Source organism: Canis aureus, chromosome 2, assembly GCF_053574225.1.
Source record: "Canis aureus isolate CA01 chromosome 2, VMU_Caureus_v.1.0, whole genome shotgun sequence".
NCBI classification, from domain to species: Eukaryota; Metazoa; Chordata; class Mammalia; order Carnivora; family Canidae; genus Canis; species Canis aureus.
Genome location: NC_135612.1, coordinates 42,653,213 through 42,670,216, shown reverse-complemented (window position 1 = coordinate 42,670,216; position 17,004 = coordinate 42,653,213). Strand labels below are relative to the sequence as shown.

Genomic DNA, 17,004 nt, shown 5'->3' with positions numbered 1-17,004 from the left:
ATAAAAACCACCCCTTTAAATCCTAAGACAACAGAGAAATACCAAAGCATGTAGGGAACCCATAAAGTAGTCATTTCCTCAATGGGGCTATCTATGAAGCTGCCTGCCAGCCACATAGTCATGATAGCAAAGAAGGAGTTTAAGGTAGAGCATCAAGTAAAAACTGCATATCAGCACCCCATAATTGAGTGTTTCTCTGTTGTGTCAAAAATTTCACACACATCCTTGATTTGACGTAGCTCTCCAGATGCTCTCTTTACTTCCGTAGGCAGCCCTGTGAAGAATGACTGAATGGGATTCTTCCACTCTTCATCGTTTTAAATGGCCATCTTAATGCTCATGCTGACTTCTAGGTAGACATTCTGTCTGGACTCAATGCCCTTCACCTGGCTCCTGGCTCCTTGGATGTTTCCTAGCATCCTGCTAGAGGGGGGTAGGAACATCACAGCACTACCAGGCTCAGCCAGAGAGACAATGGGGGAGAACACATCGCCATAGGAAGAGTTCTCTAAAGAGCATGTGAGCCACACCTGTAATTTCAAACGATCTCGTAGCCACATGAAAAGTGAAAGAAAATAGGTGAAATTAATTTGATAACGTAGTTTACTTAGCCTAGTAGGTTCCAAAATATTGTCATTTCAACACAGAATCCATAGAGCAAATATGAAGAAGGTACTTTACTTTTTCTCCCCTCCTTCTACGTCTTTGAAATTCAATGTATTTTATGCTTAGAGCGAGTCTCAATTCAGACCAGACCATGGTTCGAGTACACAATAAGCCACAGGTGGCTGGCAGCTACCCACCAGACCACACAGGTCCACAGGGACTGACTCTATGTAAAGGGAGGGTGCCAATTCAATTAGAGAATCTCTAAGAAACCTGAAGTTTTCCTGAAACTCTGAGATGAAGGAAAGACAGTTTCCTTGAATGCTGTTCATAATTGTCAATAACCACTCCTTTGTAAAATCTCAGAAAAACGTCAATAGGGCTGACACAACTGGCAGTGAAGAAGGCTGAGGGGTGTGGCCTTGGGGAGACGGGTGTTCAGCCAACAGGCCTGTCAGCATCAGCTGTAACAGCACCAAGTCCCAGTTTCTAACCCCATTGCTTTCTTCTGGTACTTTTCCTTTTTTTTTTAATAGTCCAAGAGCCTGATGAGAAAGGTAGGATCTAATCCCAGATGAAGAAACAGAGCTCCAGGCAACTTAAATTACTTGCTCATTCCCGGTTGCAGCTACCAGACCTGGACCCAGGACCCAGACCTCTCGCCTGCTCCAGGCTTCTTCAACAACCAGCTGGTCAGAAATGGCCAAAAATCCACAGTGAGGCCAAAGCAAACATGGACTGAATCACTGAATAAGTGCCCACCTAATGACTTTTTAAATAACACCTCCCTTTTGTACAGAGCTTATGAGTTTCCAAAGCAGTTCTGTGCACATGTTTGGTTGCCACTGAGTCCATAATATGGGACTGCTGTTAGGAACATTCAAAAGATGCCCAACTACGGCCCAGAAGGACAGACTGGTCCAAAGACACTCAGGCCACTATACCACATCCAAAATCTTCCCAGTACACATGATGCCTCCCTTGATGACGCTGGTTTCTTTTAAAATAAAATTTAAAATGTCAAGACTACTTAAAAAGAGATTTCTGTTGTTTTCTCAAAACCAGTGGGTAACCTAATGATAGGGTAGAATTTTAATTAATCACAAATGTGACTTTAGCACAGTGCCTTCCTCCAACCCTAGCCAACAGGGACCCATCAAGAGGCCTCATGGTGTTCTCGGCCTTCCTGGTCACAGCCAATGAGACCCCTTCCCTTATTAATCAAATCCTCATGTACACACTGATGAACTGATAGAATAAAAGTGTGTTCTGAGTCAAAGAAGCCATCCTTTTCCTGCTTCAACCCTGGCTGGACGGGAAACAGAAAGAACAGCTACCTGTGGGGTCTGGCCTTTGATTTGTTTATTTTATACACTTCATGGTTTAGACAAGCCTACCAATTTGGGATTTCTTGGCTCTTCATGACTAGCTAGAATACATGAGCTCCTTGGGTCTTTAACTGGGCCAACCATTAAATAATAGCTATTTATAGCTACCACACTGACTTCTAACCAGGGAGAGGAACCTTCCTGGCCAACATACCTAAACATTGCTGAAAGCAACACGGCAAAGGCCCAGACTTGCCTTCTAATACCAAACAACCTGGGTCTCAAGGTAATTGATCACAATAATTCAAGAGCCTGGTTATACTCAAGAGAAAAATAAGCATATTACTGGTAAATAAGAAGCTTTAAAATGTCACCACGTGACCCCCCAGAGCAGTGAATACACTTCAAAGTCTTTTCACTAGGTGATTTCATAAGATCTGCACAACTCTTTGGGGCGGCGGGGGCAGGGGGGGGGGGCGGTGTAGGAAAAAGGAAATGGAAGCCTGGAGTGTACAAGTGCACCCATCACACAGCTACCTGCAAGTACAGCCTGAATTTGGGATTCCTGGAATCTGGTCCAGGGCTCTCCCATTGTGGTGAGGTACTCCATTATAAACCAGCACACCTAAGCATCATAACCGTCACTGGGGAGGACAGGATGGAGGTCACCACTTCCACAGGATGTGAAGTGAATTTTTACTTTCCCTTTACTCAACCACATTCCAAGTATATTCATACAAAGGAAGTCCTGCCATCCCACAAAGGATGAGCCAGGTGATAGGTAAGCAGTCCCTGACTGCTAGGGCTTAGGCACTTCCAAGCACACCAGGTCACCTTTCTTGTTGGAATCTAAAGCTTAAGGTCAGCAAGCTTCTAGCCCAGAAGGGTGACAGATTATATCCAAGACATGATCTAGATGCTCTTGATGGCAGCCATGCCAAGGTCCTGCATTCCATGAGTTCCCGAATGCAAAAGGAAGCCAAGCAAGACCCCAACCTGCACAGGGCAGGTGGCCTCATCCTCAATGCAAAACAACCACACCCTCCCAGCAGAACCCTCAGCAGAACCCCCAGCAGAACCTGCACATTCAGAAGAGGAGAAAGGGCAAGGGAGAGCAGGAGGGGTAAAAGGCGCAGAGAGAAAGCCACAACAGCATCATCCTTACTTTTCTGGCAGCGATTTGTAGTCCAGCAGCGATAGTTGTATTCATTGTTGATGGTAGTCTTCTCACACAAGGGCTTCTCCTCCATTGTCCCTGGACACAGGTCCCCACATTCCTTAGGGGGTTTGTTCCCCACGATGTAGTTGTTGGACACTGCATCCAGGATCAGGGACCAGTCCACTGTGGAGAGGTAACAGAGGTCAGCATTCTTCTCAATCCTGATGGCCCCCCGAGTAATGTTCCTCAGATTGTAAAGCCCAATATCCTTGAGGTTGGTCATCTCAAAGATGACCAGGGCGTAGTTGTAGAAGAGCTTCCAGCCGCGGATGACTGTGAGGTTGGGGAAGAGATCCCCGAGGCTCTCAAGGCCGGCCACACGGAACAGCAGCAGGTACTCGGTGATGACCGTGAGCTTGGGGAAGCGGTAGCTGCGGTAGTCCTCTGCCTTGGAGATGAGTAGGATGTGGAGGTAGCCCTCGATCACTGTACAGTTCTCCAGGCGCTTCAGCTGCTGATAGTCATTGCGGATGTCGATGCCTGGCCCACAGACTGAGGGGAGACAAGAGGGCAAGGGCAGGACATGTCTGAGTTAAAAGGAAATCATTTTTAGAACTATTTCCCAACCCACAATATGGCCAGTTTTCAGGAAACCTGTATTAGTATTATTAAAGAAATAAGACTCTGTTCTTGGCTGTAGACTAACCGTAGGTGTAGACTATTATTCATGAAGTGTCTACACTGGGCCAGATATTGTGCAACATACCTAGTGACCATGGGAGATGCCATCCCCATCCTACTGATGTGCAAATCACAGCTCAGAGCTCAAGGTCACACAGAAGCACAGAAGAGAGTCAAGGTTACATAGTCAAGACTTCAAGTCAAGTCAAGTGCAGCTTCCAGGCTGCACACTCCCCACCCCTTCTGCACAGCACCAATGCCCAGAATCTGAACAAATAGCTCAGCAGCCAAGAAACAACAGCTTACTACTGCATCCAGCCTCAAGGAAACCATGCACTAGTCTACACTGGAGAACAGTCACTATGACCTAGAAAGTAGGGACCCACAGAAGTTCCCACATTTCTTGCTACCATCTGACACAGACCAGGTGGTCTCGTATTCTTCCCCAATACTGTATAAATATAGATACTGAGGCTCATTTAATAGAAAGACAAGGGGGATCCCTGGGTGGCTCAGAGGTTTAGTGCCTGCCTTTGGCCCAGGGCATGATCCTGGAGTCCCAGGATCAAGTCCCATATTGGGCTCCCTGCAAGGAGCCTGCTTCTCCCTCTGCCTGTGTCTGTGCCTCTTTCTCTCTCTGTGTCTCTCATGAATAAGTAAATAAAATCCTAAAAAAAAAAAAAAAACAAGAATGTGTGTTTTTATGAATAAAAGAGGTATATAATCCCAACTTCAATAAAATGATTTATTAACCAAGAAAGCAAGCTTCTTGTAGAAAGTTTTGGTAATAGACAACAAAAAGACAGTAAAAACCACCAATATCTCAACATCCAAAGATAATCACTATTAACAGTGCCTATACCAGTGATCCTTTCTCTATAAGTAATTTAATTAAGGTAAAGGAAATCAGACAATACTTTCCCTCACTTCATACGAACATTTTGCCAAATCATTAAATGTCCTTATATGTCATCAATTTAGAGACAGTAATGCTAGAGTATGAGTATGTACCATGAGTTTTTTTTTTTTCATTTTAATTTTTTTATTTATTCACATGAAAGAGAGCCAGCATGAGCATGGGGACGAGCAGAGGGAGATCATCTCTAGCAGACTGCACTGAGTGCAGAGCCCAATGCGGGGCTTGATCTAGAACCCTGAGATCATGACGTGAGCTGAAACCAAGAGTTGGATACTCAACCGAGCTATTCAGGCACCCCTAGTTCTTTTATATTTTTAAACCAATCCCCTATTGTTGGATATTTAGGTTATTCCAGCTTCTCACATCATAAACAACATTCCAGTGAACATTCTCGGCAAATATCCAAGACTGTTTTCTTGCAATAAATCCCTAGAAGTAGAATTACTGGACCAAGGCATCTGCAGATTTCAAAAACTTTTGATAAAATAGCCTCAACACTGGAAGGTTTATTTTAAAAAATATAGACACGTATACAGGCACACTTACAAACCTTCATTAATACCCTTTCTTATGATTTCATAATCCCAAGCCTTCCATTAAAGCTTCTCAGAGTCAAGTTTTCTGATTGATGTAATTCATTAATTTTTGGAGCACTCAACACATAAGACACTGTAAGAGGTGCAAAGAAGCAGTGTCTACCCTCTGAAGAGGCTCATGGTGAAAGCCAGGAGCTAAGACCCATGACAAATAATGGTCATATGAAGCAGAAGGTTGGCAGTGATGTGCACAGTGAAAATCCACTCTAGGGGTGCTTGGGTGGTTCAATATGTTGGCATCTGCCTTCTGCTCAGATCATGATCCCAGAGTCCTGGTATCGAGCCCTGTGTCAGGCTCTCTGCTCAGCAGGGAATCTGCTTCTCCCTCTCCCCTCTCCCTCTGCCTCTCCCTGCTGCTTGTGCTCACTCTCTTTCTCTCGTTCCCTCCCAAATAAATAAACAAAATCTTTAAAAGGAAAAACGAAAAAGAGAATCCACTCTAGATGTGAATTGAGCTAAGCAGGACAGACTGGAGGTAGCCTTGGAACTTCCTGAAGAGAGAAGGTTCTTTCTATTGCAGTTCCCAGGAAAGCTCCACACATGCCTTGGCTGCTGTAAGATGGGTGGTATTTAAAACTGGATATTAAGGGGCGCCTGGGTGTTTCAGTCAGTTAAGTGTCTGCCTTCAGCTCAGGTCATGATCCCGGGGTCCTGGGATCGAGCCCCAAGTTAGGCTCCCTGCTCAGCAGGGAGTCTGCTTCTCCCTCTGACCCCCCCCCCCCGTGCACACTCTCTCTCTCTCTCTCTCTTTCTCTTTCTTCTCTCCCCCTCCCTCCCTCCCACTAAGTAATAAATAAAAATCTTTAAAAAAAAAAAAAAAAAAAAAACCCTGGCTATTAACATTCCAGAGGCCAGAGAAAAGGGAGAAGAACAATATATACTCAAGAGACAGCAATGTGGATGGCCAGGGGTGTAGAGAAGAGCAAAGGAAATGAGTTTGGTAGAGTCCAAGTCATAAAAGGTCACAGGTAGGGATGGAAACTTTCATCTCAGGAATGAGCCCCTCTTAAGACTCTTGAATGAGAGAGAAGCCCAAAGGAGGCCTTTTTTTGGAGGAACATTCTGGTGGCCAAGTGCAAGACAAACAAAATGGAATAGGAGAGGGAAAAGAGAAGAGAGGTAAGTCCAGTGGGGTTAGAGCCATAGATAAAAACTGGACAGAGAATGGCAGGCAGGGGATGGAGTCCAGGGGACCAAGAGCCAAGGAAGCAGGCAAAGCTTGAAAACCTAGAATTTGAAACCTCATTTGGTCCAATTCCCTTCTTCTACTGATGAGAAAAATGAAGCCTCTATAAGCAAGAAGAGAATGGGAGAAACCAGTACTCTGAGAAACTCTGAGAACATTCCATGCTGGACAAGGGCTATGAAGGAAGCTTTGTTTCATTTTGTTTCATCCCATGTAATGCTTTCAATAGTACCTCGCACTACATAATATCCTCACCACTTTGAAGGTGAGGAAGCAGATTTAGAGAAGTCAAGCCATTCATATAAAGTGACACATCTTACATATGGCCCCTTCACAGCAAAACTTGACACAGTTTCTGAATAGTCCCAGCTCTTAGCATCCTCATCAACTGGTTACCTCCAAACCACTCCAACTAAGATTCTGCCCCAAACATGATACCGAACCACTCTTTGCAAAGCCCCGATGACATTATCAAAGCCAATGATCGTTCCTGTCCTCACGCGACTTAAAGTTTTTAGCCACTTGACACTGCCTCCTTCTTGAGGCCTCTCTGATTCCACACACTCACTCACCACTCTTCTTCTCCTACCCAACCTCTAAATGCTGGCCTCTGGCTTCCACCTCCCCCTCTCTGTCCTCTCACATGGATGACTGGCTTCCTCTGCCACCCATACACTGGATGATTGTCAAATGCATGTCATTGGCAGGTCCAGAGTTGCACATCCATCTGCCTACTCAACATCTCCATTTAGGTGTCTAATAACTCATTCCCTACACCCCACAAAATCCACCTCCTGCGCTCTCCTATCTTGGTCAGTGGCACTCCCATTCTCTGAATAGCACATGTTAAAAATCAAAAGGGTCATTCCTGATTCTTCTTTCCCCTTACACTGCATACACAGTCCTCTTGGGCTTTATGCTAACTGCAATGTCAGACAAAGAGATACATACTTTATGTTCTCACTTATACCTAGAATCTAAAAAAGCCAAATGCACAGAAATGGAGTTAGAATGGTAGCTGTCAGGGGCTGGGAGGTGGGGGAAACGTAGAGGTGTTGGTCAAAGGGTAGAAACTCCTACCTCTAAGATAAGTAAGATCTGGGGATCTAAGGTACAGTGTGGTGACTAGAACTGACAATGCTGTATTCTTGGAAGTCACTAGAGGAGGAGATCTTAAATGTTATCTCCACACGCATTACATTTATGTAAGAAGATGGAGGTGTTAATTTTTTCATGGTAATCATTTTGCAATGTATACGTGTGTCTAATCATCACATTGTACACCTTAAACTGACATATGTTAATGCCAATAATATATCAGAAAAGCTGAAAAAACAGTTCTCTTGGCTCCAGCTCCCAAGCCTGTGGGAAGCTGGGGTGTTCTTCCCACCCCAACGCCCCACTTCTTCAAGTCACTGTTCCTTAACCACCCCACTCACTTCCATCCTCCTTGTACACATTTGCCCTCCTCAGGCCTTCTTCTCACCCTGGAGTCTCTCCCTCTGATCTCTCCCCCTAGAACATTGGCTCCAGAGGGAGGGGGAATTATTTTCTATCTCACCCACAATGATCCCCTCACGACCTGAAGCAGTATTTGGTGTCTGGTGCACACACCATTAATTCACATACAAAATGAATGGATTTCACCATATCTGGCTATCTCTACTGCTCCGACCCTGACCTGAGCCCATTGTCATCTCCAGCCTCATCTACAGCAACACCTTCCCCATGGTCCAGCCTCTGTCCCCCAGCCCATCCCTGAGCGAGCACCACTCCACAGGGGCTCATCCCTGTTGACTTCTACTTCACCTACTAGTATGTTCTTGCTGAGCACATGGTGGCCACCAAGCTCTTTCTCTCCTCATCCCCTGCTATCTGGGGTGCTTCCCTGTCACATGGAGGTCCCCCATCTCGTCCTGTGGCTTTCCATTCTCACATCACCCCATCAGAGCTTTGAGAGTCCTCCTCAACTGTCTCCCCCCCTTAATTTCCCTGTTTTACCATATCCACAGCACTTTTCATGTGTGAAAAGTGTCAGGACATAAAAGGATGTATTTAGTTGAGCGATCACTATCTGTTGCCCTCACTGAAATTAGAGGCTCTGTATTTGTTTTCTGCCTGTCTCCCATGCCTAACATCCGGGCACACAGCAGCTTCGGTAAAGATGTGCTGCCTGACTGAGGTCCAAAATGAACCTAAAATGGAATGGAGAAAACAAGGCACCTCTCAGATATTTGCCACCAGAGTACTCCCAAAACCAAGAAATATCACCCAATGATAGCTTCAGGTCAATGACTCATTGTGGAAGTCTTTCCTGCTTTTGTACTATTCATGTTTTCCTGTGCCCAGCCTAAAATTTTCTAATCATTCTATGTCATTATAAATTTAGTATATTAGTTCACTCTTAAATGATAAACACAAGTTTTTATAGAGGAGTACTTGGATGCAATCTATTATTGCATCCCAATGTGTGTTTGATTGTATCATAAGGCGTTAGGGAACAATTTGTTTGCTATCATTTCCCACAGACCAGAAAATTCAGCACCCGGTGAAGGAGCATGAAGACTCATCACCAAAGTTAGCCAAACTCTTATAGTCTAAGCAAAACAGACACTTAAGGGGGCGCCTGAGTGGCTTAGTCAGTTAAACATCTGCCTTTGACTAAGGTCATGATCTCGGGCTCCCTGCTCAGCAGGGAGTCTGCTTCTCCTTCTCCCTCTGCCATTCCCCCCAATTTGTGCGCTCGCTCGCTCTGTCAAATAAATAAAATCTTAGGGGAAAAAAAAAACAAAAACACTAGGAAAGAATCAGCTTCACTCTGCCTCCCATTCCGCAGCCTGCATAGACCATTCAGTTAACAAGCCACGCTACAGAGCTAGAATGGACGGATTTCTCAAGCTGCCTCCACACGGCACACTTTGTTCCACATTTATAGAAGAGAAGAAAAAAAAAAAAAAGTGGGAAGAAACTAACCACTTATTCCTGAAGAGAAGACAAGCCCAAGCCACAGAGTGCAAGGCAGGACCCAGCCACCAGCTGTTTTGGATGCTGTTAGTGATACTGTCGGCCTTTGGGGTATTTTGTGATAGGAACAGAAAAAGGAAAACCCAGCTGGACCAGGAATGATAACACAGGGTTCAAAAGCCACAAGCCACAAACAGGAAAGAGAACGCACAACATGCTTCCTTGGTGCCATAAAATAATACAAGCAGTGAAGGAGTAAATACTCCACACAGCACATGAAAGAGAGACACACCCTTGCTACTACTCACTGATGATTAAAAGGAAATTGCAAAACACTCTTTCTCCCTTTTCAAAACAACAGATATCCAAATAACTTGACTTTAGGAAAGGCACTGGAATGTGAGATCTCAGGCCGGCCCTTAAAGAATCACGGAAGCTTATGGAAATGAAGGCAAACAGGAAGCAGAGGGAAAGAACACAGTGGAAGGTAGGGACAGGGAGCCCTGGGCAGCAGGCCCGAAGCCAGTGAACAGCAACAGCAGAACCGAAACAGATGGAGGGCCGCCAATGCAGGAGCAGTGGGTACAGGAAGGGATGAGGATGGGAGGAGCAAGGATGGCCTGGTACCCAAGCCAGGCCCCCTTGGCAGGAGGAAGGCAGGAAGGCAGGCAAAGGGCCTCAGGGGTAGAAATCACTTCCCCCAAAACAAAAATTTAAATAAAGTGTTTCCGTTGAAAAAACACCACTCCCAATAAATTCCAATGTAAATGAATGGCACAAACAAACTACACATTTAAGAAATAAATCTGCTAATATGAGATGGGTTAATAACAGGCATTTGCCTGAGGAAAAAAACCTCCAAGAGAAAAGCTATGTATCTAAGTATGTGGAAGAGTTACAGAAGAGATTTAATGATAGCTTTGGTATATACTCTATGCTAAACACAATCTTGTGTCCTAGAAAAAGAAAAATGGGGTGACTTGGGTCTGAGTCCCAAGTGCCATTTATGGGCTCCTGCCCTCAAGAGGGCACATACCCTTCTTATGCCTGCAAAATGGGCTGTTCAAACCTACCCTATGGAAGCTGCCCTAAAGATCAGAGAAGTGCTTTTGTGTTCCTCTGGCCAGCACTGAGCTCTAGGCAATGTTACCACATAAATTAAACATTAATCAAAAACATTCATCTGTTTTGTTGCCCCAAACTAAATATTAACAACACACAACAAAGGGGGGAAATGAACAAATTTGTTGATGAGCCTTCTGACACCAATTCCATTAAAGATGATCGGAGGTAGTTACCTAATTGTTTTTAACTGTGATCAACTCTTCTTTAAAAAATATGGGACAGTCTCAGCTTATAGATGGAAATAAAAGACACTGGGAAGCATAATTAGCATCATTGTACTATAGGTCTATAGGCAGATAATGAGTAAAATGACAAACAGTTGTCATCTCTGCTTCTTGGTGGAAAAGTCCAACATAATAAAACCTTTTCTTTTTCCTCCCCCCAGGCATTGGCTCTCTCTATTCAAGTTCTTTATGTCCCTTAAAATGAATTCTTTGGAACCAATAAGTCAGTACCATAAAAACTCTGGACTCTGAAAGCCACACTGGTTTAAGAGGTTAGGAGAGGGTTCGTGTGTAACTAAATTTTGTTAGGGGAGAAAGCAACCACCTCTCTAGCCAGTGGCAAATTAAATGAGGGTAAAGTTGTTTTTTTTTTTTTTTTTAAGATTTTATTTTTTCATTCATGAGAGACACACAGAGAGAGGCAGAGACACAGGCAGAGGGAGAAGCAGGCTCCCTGCGGAGAGCCCCATGCGAGACTCAATCCTTAGACTCCGGGGTCAAGTCCTGAGCTAAGGCAGACTCCGGGGTCAAGTCCTGAGCTAAGGCAGACACTCAACCACTGAGCCACCCAGGCGTCCTAGGTAAAAGTTTTAATAGGTCAGTGAGCAGGGCTGTGGGACCACAAAGAAGGGGGCCCATGACTCCCCATCTCTGGGAAGGTCAGGAAGCCATCTCAAAGGAGGGGATCCTTGAGGATGATCTGAAAAATGAGCACGGTCTTGCCAGCAAAGGCAGGGATCAGGATGCTGGGCAGAAGGAGAGGTTCACACATGGGGTGGCTGGTGGCAGTTCCAGGAGCCCTCAGGAGTACAGCCCATGTGACAGGGAGAGAAACAAGAGCCACAACAGGGCAGAAGCTAGAAACAGACTAAGATGAGCCCTTTCAAGGTCAATTTGGTTTTGCTGGTGGAACGGCCTTCAAAATCCTGAGGTGTTTATCAGACCCACCTGGAGGGCTTGTTAACACACAGATGCAGGGACCCAAGAATTTGCGTTTCTAATAAGTGCCCAGTGATATTGACCCTGCTGGTCTGGGTACCACCTAGTGAGAACCACTGCCCTAGAAAGTAATACTCTAACCCTCCTCATATGTCACTACCTTCCCCACACACTCATATTTGCAATGTGGCATGCATAAAAGCTGTGCACTTGTATTTCTTAATTTGATCTTCACTCTATCAGAAAATCCCCCAAGCAACAGACAGAAACTACACGAAACACAGCAAAGCAGGAGGAAAATGGGGTAGAGATGGAGCGGTCATAGCACTGTCCACCTGCAGCTGCTGAATCTGCAGCCCCTACCCCGTATTGTCTCAGCACTTACTCCGTGTGCTCAGAGGAGGGGTGGTGGCATGGGTTTCTTTCCACCCACTCATCCCCAGACTGCAAGGAACCAAAAAAATCAGAAATGGGGGGGGGAGGGGAGAGAAAGACAGTGTTGTGATAACAAACACTATGGATACTCCAGAGTTTATTATAGTAGAATTTTCTGTGTAAGTGTAAACAGACACAATTCATGTTATGCCTTTTTATCTTCATGTGTCAATGAGAATGTGTTTACATTGTATATGTACATTGGTATTTTATACATGCAGCAAGCAGTCCTGACAAATTCAGTAGCTACAGACCGACATAAGAATGTAAGGGACTGCATTGCACAGGTGACTTTTAGAACAGAAATTAAAAATTAAGTGTATTTTTCAATGTGCAAATCATCCTTCACTGTCCCACAGAAGAACCACCTTTATCACACACATAAATATAATCTAAAAATCCTTTCACACATAAGATGTAGCCCTGAAGTCTCTGCCCATGAACAGAGTATGCTACAATGTGGCAAAGAATTCACAAAGCGGGCTGAGATGTTTACATCCTGCCTCTCCAGTGAAGAAATGGAAACTTCACTGGGAAATACTTCAAAGATGGGAGGGAACATAAGCCCCAGTGTCCCCATCACATAAAGCATCTGGAACCACACAGACTGGTGCAGAATAAAGCTGTATTTGCTCAAATGGAGGAACAACACTTATTTTCCTGGGTCTTCATGAAAACAAATTTGCCTGATCTGATGGTGATTCCAAACTCCTTTTTTTTTTTTTAAAAAAAAAGACCGATTGATTGATTCACGAGAGACACACAGAAAGAGGCAGAGACATAGGCAGAGGGAGAAGCAGGCTCCAGGCAGGGAGTGAGATGCAGGACTCTACCCCAGGACCCAGATCATGCCCTGAGCTGAAGGCAGACGCTCAACTACTGAGCCACCCAGGTACCCCTCCAAACTCCCTTCTGATCTTAAAATATCAAAAGTCCAATATTCCAAGTCCCTATATTTTAAAAGCACTTCTATTCCCAGTCCCAGTGGCTGGTTGCCTTTTGGGGGTAAGAGTGTAAGGAGAGGGAGAAGCAGGCTTCCCACTGAGTAGGGGCTCGATCCCAGGACCCTGAGATCATGACCTGAGCTGAAAGCAGACACTTCACTGGTGGAGCCACCCAGGCACCTGTAGCTGGTTGCCTTTCTGATGAAGCAAAACTCATGAACTAGGCTCCTTTGGTTACTCCCCCCACTACCAGCCACTCAGCACCCCCACAGGCCCTTTGGAAGCCTGCATCAGGTTTCACTGCCAGGCCTCCTCGGGTTGAGGGCATCTCTTCACCACCACCAGGCACACAAGTGTAGGCCAGACAGTACCCAGAACCTCCAAATGGGGAATCTGTACAGCCAGCGGATGGTGCTGTGGGGCCCTGGGTGCCGGGAGGTGAGCTATGGAGCCAGGAGGAGGCAAGCAGAGAAGGTGCAGCCTGACCTGGAAAATACGGGCTCCTTCTGCCTTCTGTTTGCCCCTCCCTTGACTTTGGATTTTCTGCTCAGAACGAGGCTAACCTTCCAAATAAAAGTCAGCCCTGTGGCCCCCATCCTATCTCACAGGCTTTTATAGAACACGTTACATCATTCCAGTTCACATCCTCATTTCAAAAATATTTTATAATGTTCCAGTTACCTCAAGTGACCTGTACTCTTTCAATTAGCCAGTTATCTAAACAAGCTGATTATCAGTGTACAAATTCCACTCATCTGCTCCCTCTGCACTGGGCTGCACTTCTTCATGGATACAGTGTTAAAGGTCAGTCTCTTGAATCGTGGAGGCTTTTTAGCTGATTTGGCGGCTTTGTCAGAGGGGAAGAGACTGCCTGCCACCTGGCCTGAGGTCAGCTCCTTCGTTGCTCTGTGCCTCTGTTTCCCCACAATTTATTTATTTTAAAGATTTTACTTATATAATAATGAGAGACACACAGAGACAGAGACATGGGCAGAGGGAGAAGCAGGCACCCCGTGGGGACTTCATCCCATGACCTGGGATCACAACCTGAGCCAAAGGCAGATGGTAACCACTGACCTACCCAGTAACCTTCCCCTATGATTTAGATGCAGGTTTGGGACTACATTTACCTATTCTTCCAACAAAATACCTACCATGTATCAATATGTATGCACTTTCCAGGTGCTTGGAAGTCAGCAGTGAACAAAATCAACATATTCCTGCCTTCGTGGAGCAGCCAGTCCTGATGGGCCCTAAAATCAGTGCACTCCATGTTCTCCCATGCAGACTCCCAGGCTCACCTGCAGCCACCCTAACAGAGTCAGCACCGTGGACCTGATGCACACTCAGATGCCCCCCACTGCATGTCCAATGAGTCAACTCATACCTACTACAAAGAACCATCACACAAAACATGCCAGGACACTGGCTCTCTGTTGCTCAGAGAGAGCTATCCTGTGACAAGCAAGCCTAACCAAAACAACACACAGCAGGAGCTGCTGATGGCAGAGGGGACAGCATGGATCTGGGGGAGGGATGGCAGGGATTTAAGCAGTGGAGAAGAAAGAGGAAGGAGAGGTCTGGAGAAAGCAGGAAGAGAAGCGAGGCATTCCAGAGGAAGGCAAAGAGAAGCCTGCAACAGGAGGCACTAAAAAAGCCAAGGGGAAGGGATGCCTGGATGGCTCAGTGGTTGAGCGTCTGCCTTCAGTTCAGGGCAAGGTCCTAGGGTCCTGGGATGGAGTCCCACATTGGGCTCCCCCCTGGGAGTCTGCTTCTCCCTCCACCTATGTCTTTGCCCCTCTCTCTGTGTCTCTCATAAATAAATGGAAAAATAAATCTTAAAAAAAAAAAAGAGAGAGAGAGAGAGAGGCCCAGGGGAAAATCTCAATTGGTTGCATCACCTCAGCACTCACAAAGCAATGGAAAGACCTTGGGGGAGTCTGAGCATGAATATTATAAATATAAGGAGTTTGAGAATGGCCATCCTGGCAGTGGTCAGGAGCCAAACAAAAATAGGATTGCACACCCATGTCCATAGCGGCATTATTTCCGGTAGCTGAAAGGAGGAAGCAACTCAAGTGTCCACTGATGAACCAATGGATACACAAAATGTGGTCTATTCATACAATGGAATATTATTCAGCCTTAAAAAGGAAGGAAATTCTGACATCTGCTACGACATGAGTGAACCTTGAAGACCTCTTGCTGAGTGAAATCAGCCAATCACAGAAGTACAAATACTGTATGAGTCCAGTACCTACAGTAGTCAAAGTCATAGAGATGGAAAGTAGCACAGTGCCTGCTGTGTGGGGAGGGAAGGGGAGAGTCATTGTTTAATGGGTGCAGGGCTTCATTTTCTCAACATGAAGAGAGTTCTGGAGACGCACTATACAACAGTGTCAATGTCTTAGCATGACTGTATACTTAAAAATGGTTAAAATGGTAAATTTTATGTTACACGTATTTTTACCACACTTTTTTTGAAGTATAAGGGAAAACTTTCACTGCATTTTATTCCACCCCTCATGTGGGTCACACAAGTGTAAAAGGACAGCTTAAGACAGGCTGTGCAGCCCATCTACCACCAAGGACCAAGGAGAGCCCAGTGGGAAGGAAAGCAGGCTCACCGACAGGCTGGGCATCTAGAACTATGCCACCAGGCCAGGCATGGCTGTGGGGCTGCACCCAGCATGGCCAGAGACCTTGGGGCACAGAGGGCCTCAGTAAGAGTCCCACACAGACTCCCCCAGGAAAAGGGCTCCGAGCACCCGAGGCAGGTGTAAGTGGTCACACAGTTGGGTGCCTGCATGCACCTCCCTAGAGAGTGAGCAGAAGCTAAAACCCCACATGCATTCACTGCCTCCACAAACTAGCCTGTGGCTGACCCTCACTATCTGATATGACTCAAGGACAGAATTCTTCTCACTCTATTTCATCAATTTTCAAGCCTTGGGTGTTGGCAAGTTGTGTCTTATGGCCAGATCCATCTGTAGCTCCATGCAGCTCTTGCCTTGTAAGATGTGTCAGAGGAAGCATGACAAGGGGAATCACACTCCAGCCTGTCAACCCCTCCACCCTCCAACATACACAATCTCCTGCCATCCTTTAGGTCATCACTCCCACTCTTGCAAAGGCCTTTGTATCTTCCACATCTGCATTTATTATTCTGCTCTAACACCTCCAGAGAGGTATTTCTTCCATGCTATGCTTATCCAAGCATCTGGAAGCCAGTGCATCCCTGACTCCTTCAATGAGGCATGCTACAATTTTTACCAAGACCAGGTACTCTCTGCATTTGGGATTTCTCCATTTGTGCCATGTGGGCATCCATCCACCAGCCTGGATAGCAGCCCACGGAAACCACTCTCAGTGTCCTGGCAAGAGAGGGTGTCCTGTACCAGTGCCCTCCCAAACCTCCCCAAAAAGATCAAACATCCCTCACTCAATCCCACTCTATTCTAGCTAACAGCCCAATACCCAAGCAACCAGGTAGTAATATTTGCCACTGTACTCCAGTAGTATTATCAACCAAAGACAGAATAAAAGAAACTGCTGCAGAGCAAAGCCAGGGTCATAAGCCTTAATTGGATTTTTTTTTCTTCTTAGCATAAGGATTTTTTTTAAATGGTAGATTGTAGGGACACGACTTTATCTATAGTGTGCCTCGTTAAAATATCATCACATCCTTGTTGAGCAACATTTGACAAGCCAGGTAAATGCGCTATTCACCCTCGGATATGCTGATTAATGAATGGCCCAAGGAAGGTCTCCAGTGGAAGGCCACAGGGCTCTTTCTGAGTCCTATATGTTTCAACATTTTTATCAATTACTTGAATGACAGCAGAGATAAAATGTTTATCTAATTCAAGGATGCCAAGTTTCTAGGAGAGATGGCAAA

The 17,004-nt window shown here is 45.5% G+C and overlaps 1 protein-coding gene across 2 annotated transcripts in view; it reads right to left on the bottom strand.

The window, feature by feature from the left end:
* Positions 1–17,004, bottom strand: part of IGF1R (insulin like growth factor 1 receptor) — a 303,627-nt gene that overhangs the window by 245,325 nt on the left and 41,298 nt on the right. For both annotated transcript variants that reach the window (XM_077870111.1, XM_077870116.1), the window contains exon 2: positions 3,100–3,645. In XM_077870111.1, the coding sequence (XP_077726237.1) occupies positions 3,100–3,645 (546 nt within the window). The remainder of the gene's footprint in view (positions 1–3,099; positions 3,646–17,004) is intronic.